General features: G+C 40.6%; 1 protein-coding gene across 1 annotated transcript in view; it reads right to left on the reverse strand.

Annotated features, from left to right (window-relative positions):
- SMU1 (SMU1 DNA replication regulator and spliceosomal factor) overlaps window positions 1-7,672 on the reverse strand; it is a 31,233-nt gene extending 23,561 nt beyond the window's left edge. The window contains exons 1-4 of the mRNA XM_052644869.1: window positions 7,534-7,672; window positions 4,257-4,467; window positions 2,664-2,816; window positions 1,463-1,573 (exon numbers count right to left, since the gene is read on the reverse strand). Coding sequence (XP_052500829.1) covers window positions 1,463-1,573; window positions 2,664-2,816; window positions 4,257-4,467; window positions 7,534-7,559 — 501 coding nt within the window. The 5' untranslated portion in view covers window positions 7,560-7,672. The remainder of the gene's footprint in view (window positions 1-1,462; window positions 1,574-2,663; window positions 2,817-4,256; window positions 4,468-7,533) is intronic.
- Window positions 7,673-12,364: the final 4,692 nt, after the last annotated feature.

Here is a 12,364-nt window from a genome sequence, read left to right on the forward strand (position 1 = left end):
AAATTAAAGTTATTTCTTGTCTATGAGCAATACTGATGTAAAGATAATGTAAACATTGAAATGATTTAACCAAAAGTTCTCATTTAACTATACTGAAAACCCAGAGAAAGAAGACTGTGTGCATGTTGTGGGGAACAGAGAGAAATCATCTTCCACTAAAGTCAACAGTTAATGTTTAAAACTTTTTCTAAAAAAAATCAAAATATGACATTATAAACATGACATTCAGCTACAAGGGTAAATGCCAAGAGTTAAAAATGGTTGTGGGAAGTAAGAAGGTGGAAGAGGGCAAATGGAACTATTTCCTCACTAAAAGCCCTAAGAAGTCAGCGTTAGTCACTGAGTCATATCTGACTCTTTGCGACCCCATAAACTGTGACCCGCCATATTCTTTACCATCTGAGCCACCAAGGAAGCTCTAACAGCCCTGAGGTACTACTTCAATGATACACATCTATCACTTCGATAAAAAGTAAATTAAGAAATAAAGCAGCTTATTTTTGAATTTCAGAAACACTGTAAGCCTCTAACAGTAGCTTTTTGGCCCCTTTCAAAATGCAAATTGAGTGTAAACAGGATATTTACATCTCTATTAATGACCTGTAACTCTGCTACTTATGTAACACCCATCACTCTAGATAGCTTTATAAATAATAATGACAGTGCTAATACTACTGCTGCTGCTAAGTCTCCTCAGTCGTCCAACTCTGTGCGACCCCAAAGACGGCAGCCCACTAGGCTCCCCTTTCCCTGGGATTCTCCAGGCAAGAACACTGGAGTGGGTTGCCATTTCCTTCTCCAATGCATGAAAGTGAAAAGTGAAAGTGAAGTCGCTCAGTCGTGTCTGACTCTTAGCGACCCCATGGACTGCAGCCTACCAGGCTCCTCCATCCATGGGATTTTCCAGGCAAGAGTACTAGAGTGGGGTGCCATTGCCTTCTCCAGCTAATACTCCTACTGCGGCTTAAAAAAAAAATTAAAAAAGAAACACCACTGGCAGCTACCATTTACTGTGTATTTAACAAGGTGCCAGTCAATATACAATTGCTTTAAGTACATTTTGTCTCATTTAATCCTTAGTACAACACCATGATGAGTAAATGGGATCAAAAAAGTTAGGCGATGTGTCCAATACCGCATAGCCAGTAAGTGAGAGAGCTCAGATTCAAACTATGGCAAATATTTGTTCCAGTGTTCTGACACGATGATCAACAATGTCAAGATAGGACAATAAATTTTATTGTTACTCTAAATCTGTCTCCAGAGTGTATGCCCTTAACCACTAATCTGCATTACCACTCCCAGGAAAGATGAATGTGGCATGGCACAGCTGTCTGTACAAGCAGTTCTATAGGTAGTTCCCAGTTCTTAGGTTAATTTCTTTAGCTCATACATAGAGTTTATACACAAGAAACATTACCAGAAGTTCACAGGAATTTCAGTTCCAAAGACTTTTAATTACCTGACCCAGCAATGCCATGAGACGAGATGGAGGCACCACGCTGACTTCCCCAGCTAAGGCCTGGGCAATGGCTGCTCTTCTCTTCTCTTTGCTACTGCCATCGGGGTAGGCCTGAAAAAGGAGAGCGGCATAGCATCATTTCCAAGAAATGGAAAAAGATATAAATGTGCTTATTTTTAAAAAATAACAACAGTAATGAAGCAGAAATATTCAAAAAGCAAAAGATTAAGAAACTACCCAGTTAAACAGAAGATTAATCAAATAATTAGTTTTTTAAAATTATGTCTCAATTCTACCCACTTGCATTTCAAAAGTATGAGCTGAGACAGAACTGAGGTCAGCCAATCCACACTGTTATTTCTGAAAAGAGCCTCATAATAATAAATAATAGATGTATGTCAGAGTCTCATAATAATAAATATATGTCAATAATAATAAACTATGTAAAAGCCAGAGTTGTTTTTTCAGTTTTTTAAAAATCTGCAAAGCCAAGGATTCTTTTATGTTCTTTAGTAATTTCTTTCAGTCAAACGACTCCCAGCCCAGAAGTTCTTTAACAACTCTAACTTAAATTCTGTCCTGGCAATCTAAATTCCTTCCTTTATCCTCATGGTTTCCTTGAGTTTACTCTAACTTCCTGTTATTCAGGGCCTATTAAATTCTTCTTCCTCGTAGTTAGACAAGCTTCTGGTAAAAGGCTGGCTGAGAAAGGATGAAACTATATCTAAGGGTTTTGAAGAATAAAAGAGTATCAATCATAGTGCTCTACCAGGAGCATAAGCAGCTGAGAAGCAGAAACATAAGCTTTTAAGAAATAAAAGAACTGAAAAGAAACTGCAGTTGTTAAGAGCTAAGGACACAAATGCACACTGAACACACCAACAGTAGAGCAGTGCTTCTGGGTAGGTACTTAGGCTAATAATGGAAATAACACCAGAATAAATGTTCTTCTTCTTTACTAATGAACACATAATCCTATATGATAGGGTGTGTGCAGAAGAGAAGGCCCTCAAGTACTCAGAAAATTGAACAAGACTACCCTCTTTAACATATGCAAATTTCAACCAATGTAAATTAAAAAGTATCATTGTAAAAATTAAATCAAAATTACAAAAAGTATCCAATAACAGAGTTTTAAAAAAGATCACATTATTGCACGTTTTCAAAGTTAACAGCAGTTTCTTTTCATTATCAGTCTTACCTCTCGAGGATCAAAATAAGACCTGGCCAAGAGGTTTTCCAGATGAATATACCGCTCTGGCTGTGTTTGTTTTAACATGATCATGGGGTCAGTCTGTCTCAGAAGAGATCTGGCGGCACCCAATTCTCGGAGCTCTATCAATTCCAAAACAACCTGTAAAATTGAAAGAAAGTGGCAGTTTCAATGCATTCTCTTAGCTCGTTTTCTTTTTCAGTACAATTTCTGACACAGAAATGGTCTGCCAAAGTGATTTCCAAATCACAAACCAGGAAATGCCCCTTTCCCTTTCCATAGGTAATTTCACGCAGACACCTAAAGTAGTTATACAATAACTTCCATCCTTCCCTTTTATCTACCAATCTCCCCTCCTCTCAGGTCTCTTATTCCAAATGTAAAATGCTAAGGAAAACTAAAGACGGAAATATATCCATGGGCTCCAGAGAAACTGTCCTTGGGTTACCAAAATTTTCTTTAGGGAATTACTAAACCCACATGGATTGTAAAGAAACAAACCCATTTCCCTATTTTTACTTCAAACCACACAACGTTCTTATTTCCAGAAAGTCTACTCGGTTCTGTTGTACAGATAAGCAATTTTATGATCTATGTGCTGGTTTCCTGGCATAGAGCTTCTAAAAACCTTGGAATCCCCCCACTGATAAATACCCTCGCCATTCATGAGCCCTCTGCATCACACCTAGTTAAGCGCTACAAAGATGGCTCAGGATAGGAGCTGGTTACCACTAGGACCAACCACATGATTTGAGGGTTGCTGATGCTTTGAACCAGCCCAACCCCAAAGAAAGTCAAAGAACTGGAGGTTGAATGAAAAACTATGGAGCTTCCTGGTTGATGAATACTTCAACGCCAGGTGACAAACTAACCCTAACTCCATGGGGAGAAGGCACTGGAAATTCTGGTTCAGTACCCTCCCAAACCTTACCCTATATGTCTCTATTTGGCTGGTACTGATCTCTTCCCTTGATAATAAAACTGCCATCATCACTATGTCACTTTTCTGAGTTCTGGGTCATTCTACTGAAATATCAATTCTGAGTGGGTCATGAGGACCCTTAAATTTGTGGCCAGTTGGTCAGAAGCGTGGGTGGCCCAAGATATCAGCATATTGCTGGTGTGTGAAATAAAGACAGTCCTATAGAGGACTGAGCCCTTAACTGTGGGGTCTACACCAACAAGTTAGTGGTTGCTTAGTGGTGGTTAGTGTCAGAACTAAACTTCAGTACACTATTTGGTGTACGAACGGTTGATGTTAGAATAGATCATTTAATGGTTACTTGAAAAATAATACCAACTTGGGGAAACCTTGGCTTTTCCAAGAAGAGAGATAAAAATATGGAGTAGTGGGAACTTCCCTGTTGGTCCAGTGGCTGAGATTCCATGCTCCCAATGCAGGGGGCCCTGGTTTGATCCCTGGTCAGGGAACTAGATCTTGCAAGCCACAGCTAAGACTCGGTGCAGCCAAATAAATAAATAATAAATAAAATAAACAGCAGAAATGCTTATGGATGCTCTCTGGTCAGGGAGGCCCACAGTAAACCCAGGTTCAGGAATCAACATCATCCCTACTCTTACCTGTTCATAGAGGTCAATGAGGGTTTTGTCTGGCAATTTCAGAGACTGTATAGCCTGTAAAACAGTATCCCAATGGCCACTATTAATGTCAGCCACAAAACTCTCAATGCTGTCCACTGTATTCAGAGACACAGTCGTCTCTTCCTGCAAGGTGGCTAGCGCCCGATGTAGACTGTTCTCCTTGAGGTACTGCATAATGAGCCGGATCACACTGAAAGAAGCAAGCATGTCATTCAGCTCAGGGATCCTCACTCACCAAAGATGCCACAAAACTAGGCCCAGTTTTTTCTCTGCAGCCATCCTCCTTTCACTACCTGCTTTCCATTTATCACGTGAGTAAAACCTTCCCTCCCCCACCCCCCACACCATAGAACCTGAGTTACAGAAGACCCTGGGGATCATCCAGTTCCTACTTCGAACTCGTAAGTAGAACTGGGGTTCAGAGAGGGGAAATAACTTGTCCTGTGTCTCACAGTCAGTTAGAAAACAAGATAGTACCAAGAAGACTCTCATACTTGCAAGGTCAGAGATCTTTCTATTATGCCAAGTTTCTTGTTAATTCATATGATTCCACTGTTGCACACTTTAGGAAAACGTTTTAAACCTAGTCTAGTCACTGATACAGAATACTCTAAATGACTGGATGGTTTGGTCCATTTTTAAATGACAGCAAAAAAATATGAATTGAGACCATTTTAACAGGGATTTGTTGAACATAAATAAGCAGAGCTATATTAGATGTAAATTCAAAACAAAGTTATGTGTCCTCACAAAAATAACACATACCCACTGCCATTATTACCAAAATTTCAGGACAAGGGAAATAAAAACATGTGAATACACTTTCCCAAGGGAAAGAGGACCCAGACAATCTCCAAATACTGAGAACAAGCAACAATTTTCAGCATATGACAGAAAACTTACAAGTTAAATATATATACAATTAAAACTTCTTGATCTCTGGCTTAGTATTAAGGAGTCTGGTGAATAATTTTTCATATAGACAGTAAAAGTTCTTGTACATTGCTATACTACACTGTTCTCTTGCCTTTGAAGTACACATATGGCTCACGCATACTTCTACCGGACAGCATGAGTATCAGAGGTCACACTGTCCAGATTGGAAGAGATTTCAAATTGGAATTTAGTCTATTCTCTTTCCCGGGAGAGAAATAATCAAAAAACAATGACCAATGTTTACTTGACCAGTGTTCACAATATATCAGGTACTGTTCTAAGCATTTCGGACTCAATTACTCCTCAAAACAACCCTATGAGGATGGCATTTACTCTTATGTCCATTTTACAGATGAGGATTTGGCCAGGAAACAGAGCTAAGTGGAAAAAGGAAGATTCAAACGGGCATTGTGGCATGTGAGCATATTTTGTTGTTGTTCAGTCACTCGGTCGTGTCTGACGCTGCGAACCCGTGGACTGCAGCACACCAGGCTTCCCTGTCTTTCACCTTCTCCTGGAGCTTGCTCAAACTCATGCCCATTGAGTCAGTGATGCCATCCAACCACCTTGCCCTCTCTCATCCCTTCCACCTCCTGCCTTCAATCCTTCTCAGCACCAGAGTCTTTTCTAATGAGTCAGCTCTTTCCATAGGTGGCCAAAGTATTGGAGCTACAGCATCAGTCCTTCCAATAGCCGGATAGGAGAGCAAACCCCCTCTTCTTAAAAACAGTTCTTGCTGAAGGGAACTGAATACTGCTACTCACAGTGGTCTTTTCTTTCATGGGCCCGTTAAGAGACCCCAGCTTGGATCCCTGCTGTTCTAGCACCACACTGTTCCCAACAGCACACTTCCATTCATACTCCGCAAATGAGACACCATGCTTGCAAAGAACTCGTATTTTCTAGAGCCAAAATCAAATTCACTTTCTTCTTTGTGTAATACGTAAGAGTTAAAAGTTTTGGAGATTTGAATCAGAGATTGGGATTTGAATCAGAGCTCTGCACTTACTGTGACTTTGGACAAGTCAGGTAACGTCTCTTTGCCTATTTCCTCATCTGTTAAGAAAAATACCTACTCTGTAGGGTATACAGATCAGTCTGTAGGGCTGATCAAAGAGAAGATGACACTGCTTACAGCGTGACTAACAAAGAAAATAATAAACACAGCAATTACTGATAATAAAAAACATGCAGCAGCTCAGGGCTGGGAGAATGATCTGTTCCCATTTTTGATTCAGGGTCTGAAGTATGGAATGCTTTCCAACTCCTGCCAACTCCTAGCTGTCTTCATCGCCAGCACTCTCCATCATCCTTCTTTGTTTTACTTTTCTCCACAACACTTACCACCATCTGTAAGCCTATTTTACTTACTGCTGTTTTCCTTCCTTTCTGTAAGGGCAAGGACTTTGGTCTGCTTCATTCACTACCATATTCCCAGGGCTAGAGCAGGTACATAGCAGACTTCAATATTTTCTGAATGAATAAACCTCCCTTCCTCCTATGGCGGATCCCTCCCTTTCACTCATGACGCAAATATAAAATCTGCCGATTTAATTATTAAGCGTTGGCAAGAGCAAGTAGGGGATGGAGTCCTGGAGAAGTTCACTGAAGACTTTCTTCAGTCATTCATTAGTACCCCTCTCCCCCAAATCTATCATTCTCCTGGCCCAATTTCCACATTCTGTCCCTCCCTTGTGGCTACACAAAGCTCACGGGCCAACCAAAATTCAGCGCCACACGGAACCTGATAAAACAAGTAGCTCTTTCATTCCAAAGACAATTACTGAGCCTCTGCGATGTACTAGGAACTGAGACTGTGATGAAAAGCAGCCCCTAGGCGCCGACATAGGCTAGAAGGGTGGGCAAACGGTGACAATATCAGATTAAGAGCTAGGCAGAAAAAAACAGAGGGCCGTGTAAGCACAGAGGAGGAAACAAACCACCGTGCTCAATGGGGGCAGGAAGAGAGGGAAGGCTAAGAGTGCAGCCCCCTTGGGCAGATGAGACCGGAGTCCTGACTGGATGGCTAATCTGCTCAGTCTCAGGACGCATCAAGAGTCGGCGAGGGCTAGAACTCAGGTTTTGCAGGCACGTCCTACCCCTAGCCCCGCGCCGCCTTCCACCAGGCTTTGGGCTTTCCGTTCGCTACTTTCTTGTGGGCCCGCCCCTGAAGCAGTCAGATCCCAAAAGCTTCTTTGTGGGGAAGTAAATACCCCTCCACTCCCAACCTCTCGGACGCCTCCCTCGAGCAGCTTCTACCCCTCAACTCATCCACTCCCGGCCCGGCCACTTCGCGAACATCCGACACCACGAGACTCACTCGGAGGACTCGATTTCGATCGACATAGCGCTGTCTTTCCGGGCGCAGGCCCCACTCCACTCTCAGGCCCAGCCGCGCAACGCACCAACGCCACCTCCGGCGACTCACGTACGTCACTTCCGCTCGACGTCGACACCCCCCCACACCACCGCTACGGAGGCGGTGTGTACGGAAGAGGAGCGAGGACTACGTGTGGGGCGGGGCAATGCTGGGCGGGGCTTGCACGCAGGGCTGTGCAGGGCGGAGCTTCGAGGGCCTTTCAGAAGTCTGACCCTAAGTACCTGGTCCAGAGAATTCTTCATTCTCTCTAAAGAGAGTCGTTCTTAAAGGACTGGTTTCTAAATGTTGCCTTTTAAATTTTTAGTTAGTTTAGATTTAAAGATAGGGCTGACAGACAAAGAGAACAGACTTGCGGACAGAGTGGGGGAAGGAGAGGGTGGGATGAATTGAGAGTACAGGAGAATCATATATATTACCATAAACAAAATAGATAGCTAGTGGGAATTTGCTGTATGACTCAGGGAGCTCAACCCAGTGCTCTGTGACAACCTAGATGGGTGGGATGGGGTGGGAAGTCGGAGGGAGATTCAAGAGGGAGGGGACGTATGTATCAGTTCAGTTCAATTGCTCAGTCATATCTGACTCTGCAACCCCATGGACTGCTGCATACCAGGCTTCCTTGTCCATCATCAATTTCCAGAGCTTGCTCAAACTCATGTCCATCGAGTCGGTGATGCCATCCAACCATCTCATCCTCTGTCGTCCCCTTCTTCTCTGCCTTCAATCTCAAGACCAGCCTCAAGAACTTCTCCAGTGAGTCAGTTCTTCACAACAGGTGGCCAAAGTATTGGAGCTTCAGCCTCAGCATCAATCCTTCCAGTGAATATTAAGGACCGATTTCCTCTAGGATTGACTGGTTTGATCTTCTTGAAGCCCAAGGGACTCTCAAGAGTCTTCTCCAACACCGCAGTTCAAAAGCATCAATCCTGAATTGTATTCGCAGCCACCACCGCGCCGCCGTCGCTCTCCAACGCCAGCGCGGCTTCTAGCTCGCGGAGCTCCAGCCGAAGGAGAAGGTGGGTAAGTAAGGAGGTCTCTATACCATGGCTCCTACAAAGCAGACTGCCGGCAATTCGACCGGTGGTAAAGCACCGAGGAAGCAACTTGCTACAAAAGCCGCTCTCAAGAGTGCGCCCTCTACTGGAGAGGTGAATGAACCACATCGTTACAGGCTTGGTACTGGGACACTCCGTGAAATTAGACGTTATCAGAAGTCCACCGAACTTCTGAATAGCAAACTTCCCTTCCAGCGTCTGGTGCGGGAAATTGCTCAGGACTTCAAAACAGATCTGCGCTACCAGAGTGCAGCTATTGGTGCTTGGCAGGAGGCAAGTGAGGCCTATCTGGTTGGCCTTTTTGAAGACACCAACCTGTGTGCTATCCATGCCAAACGTGTAACAATTATGCCAAAAGACATCCAGCTAGCATGCCGCATACGTGGAGAACGTGCTTAAGAATCCACTATGACGGGAAACATTTCATTCTTTAAAAAAAAAAATTCTCTTCTTCCTGTTATTGGTAGTTCTGAACGTTAGATATTTTTTTTCCATGGGGTCAAAAGGTACCTAAGTATATGATTGCAAGTGGAAAATAGGGGACAGAAATCAGGTATTGGCAGTTTTTCCATTTTCATTTGTGTGTGAATTTTTAACATAAATGCGGGAATATAAAGCGTTAATGAAAGTCAAAATGTTTCAGTGAACAAGTTTCGGCAGTTCAACTTTATAACAATTATAAATAAACCTGCTAAATTTTTCTGGACAATGCCAGCATTTGGATTTTTTTAAAACAAGAAAATTTCTTATTGACTGCAATTAAATGGTGTTGGTAGCATATTTATCATACAGTAGATTCCATCCATTCACTATACTCTTCTGAGTTGTCCTGCATGCAACTACATGTTTTTAATGCTGTCTGTCTTCTGTGCTGTTCCCGTAAGTTTGCTATTAAAATACATTAAACTATATATATAAAAAAGGCATCAATTCTTTGGCACTCAGCTTTCTTTATGGTACAACTCTCACATCTGTACATGACTACTGGAAAAACCATAGCCTTGACTAGATGGACCTTTGTCAGCAAAGTAATGCCTCTGCTTTTTAATATGCTCTCTAGATTTGTGATAGCTTTTCTTCCAAGGAGCAAGTGTCTTTTAATTTCATGGCTGCAGTCAACATCTGCAGTGATTTTGGAGCACAAGAAAATGAAGTCTGTCACTGTTTCCATTGTTTCCCCATATATTTGCCTTGAAGTGATGGGACCAGATGCCATGATCTTAGTTTTCTGAATGTTGAGCTTTAAGCCAGCTTTTTCACTCTCCTCTTTCACTTTCACCAAGAGGCTCTTTAGTTCTTCACTTTCTGCCATGAGGGTGCTGTCATCTACATATCTGAGGTTATCGATATTTCTCCCAGCAATCTTGATTCCAGTTTGTGTTTCATCCAGCCCAGCGTTTCTCATGATGTACTATGCATATAAGTTAAAATAAGCAGGGTGACAATATACAGCCTTGACATACTCCTTTTCCTATTTGGAACCAGTCTGTTGTCCCATGTCCAGTCCTGACTGTTGCTTCCTGACCTGTGTACAGATTTCTCAAGAGGCAGGTCAAGTGGTCTGGTATTCCCATCTCTTTCAGGATTTTTCAGTTTGCTGTGATCCGCACAGTCAAAGGCTTTGGCATAGTCAATAAAGCAGAAATAGATGTTTTTCTGGAACTCTCTTGCTTTTTGATGATCCAACGGATGTTGTCAATTTGATCTCTGGTGCCTCTGCCTTTTCTAAATTCAGCTTGAACATCTGGAAGTTCTTGATTCATGTACTGTTGAAGCTTAGGTTGGAGGATTTTGAGCATTACTTTGCTAGTGTGTGAGATGAGTGCTATTGTGCAGTAGTTTGAACATTCCTTAGCATTGCCATTCTTTGGGATTGGAATGAAAACTGACTTTTTCCAGTCCTGTGGCCACTGCTGAGTTTTCCAAATTTGCTGGTGTATTGAGTGCAGCACTTTCACAGCATCATCTTTTAGGATTTGAAATAGCTCAACTGGAATTCCTATGTATACCTATGAAATTCATATGTGTACCTATGGCTGATTCCTGTTCATGTATGACAGAAACCAACACAATGTTGTAAAGTAATTATACTCCAATTAAAACTAAATAAATTAATAAAAGATAGGGCTGATTAATACATTGCCAACCAGGCAATATTTGCAGGAAAAGTTTATTGAGTTTAAATAAATGAAAGATTTTGAAGCCAAAACACAGTTTAATTAATCTAATTAGGAAAAGTTTGAGACTCAGGATTTGCATACTCATTTCTTGGAAAGACCTAAAGTATTTGTAGCCTGTTTTTCCAACTAAGCATTTAGTTGAAAATGGTTTCACAGCAGTGGTACAATTAGTGGAAAAAGAAGGAAACCAGATGCAAATGTGTAAAGGGAGATTTGAGACTTCTTTTAATAGACTTGAAACCATACATCCATTAAATTAGTAGAGTCAAATGAAATGTAGATATATCAATGAATTTCATATAAATTACTTTAAAAAAGATTTTATTGCCATCCTGTACAATTTTTTTTAATTTGCAGCACAATGATAAGAAATCTATGTTGTAAAAATTACATATTGAAATGATTTATTTGGAGATTTTCTACCGGTTTTCAGTCTTATCTGATATTTTCCCCAAAGGTCTGCCATACAACTTCTCTATAGACTCTTAAATACTTCTCCTTTCACATCTTCTCAGTTTCCCATCAACTTGTGAAAGACATGGTCTCCAAGATCTCAGAGGTCTTAAGAGTCTAATATTTGCTCCAGCATGTAGTCAGATATCTAGATAAGGGTATGATTTCTGACATTTTTTCACTATCCCATCTCGTGATGCAACATAGAAAATTATTATAACAGCTTCCTTGAAAAGAAGACACTACTCATTTTCAACAATTAGCATATGTCTTCATTTTCTCTACCTAGTACTTAACAGGTTATTCTTACTTGCATTAAGTTTACTTCTCTATTTTGCTGATACAAGCAAGTCTCCTCTACAATTACTTAAAAATTTTTTTATTGATTTACAATGTTTTGTTAGTTTCAGGTGTACAGCAATATAATTACTTAATACCAAGTTTTATTCTAGTGTCCATCACACCTCTGCTATCATTTTGAATGGAATGGCTTCTCTTCTTATAATTTATATTATATCTAAACTTGTTAATTATACATACAGCAAGCATCTCACTGCTTCATTATATCTTTACTAGTAATGCCCAAGGATTTAAATATTGAAATCCATATCACTATATTTTATAACAAATTAATTTATTTTTATTTTCCTACATATTTGGCTTTATATTAATATTTTCAATATCTTTATGAGTAGATTGTGTTATTTGAATTTCAGGATACTAAAGAAAAAGTTACAGAATATTTGGATGGCCTTGAGCCTAATAGTACTTAAACATGTTGAGAAGATCCCTGCCAGAAATTATTCCAACCAAGAGAATGACTCCAATCTCTTATTATTTTCCTCTCATCTTTTAACCTTGGAAAGATATTTTAGAAAATAATATCTTTTATAATAAAGAAACATTTATGTGAAGTACAGCAATTCCTTTGGTTTCACTTCAGTTCCTATTTGTTCAGTCAATTATAGGTACAATTAAATTGATTACTTTTTCTCTAAAAAATAGCATATGTTATATCAACCATTTTATGAAAATACAGGTCCACAATTCCTTGTCTGTAATTCTGAAATTTTAAAAACTGTG

This window comes from Budorcas taxicolor, chromosome 8, assembly GCF_023091745.1.
Source record: "Budorcas taxicolor isolate Tak-1 chromosome 8, Takin1.1, whole genome shotgun sequence".
NCBI classification, from domain to species: Eukaryota; Metazoa; Chordata; class Mammalia; order Artiodactyla; family Bovidae; genus Budorcas; species Budorcas taxicolor.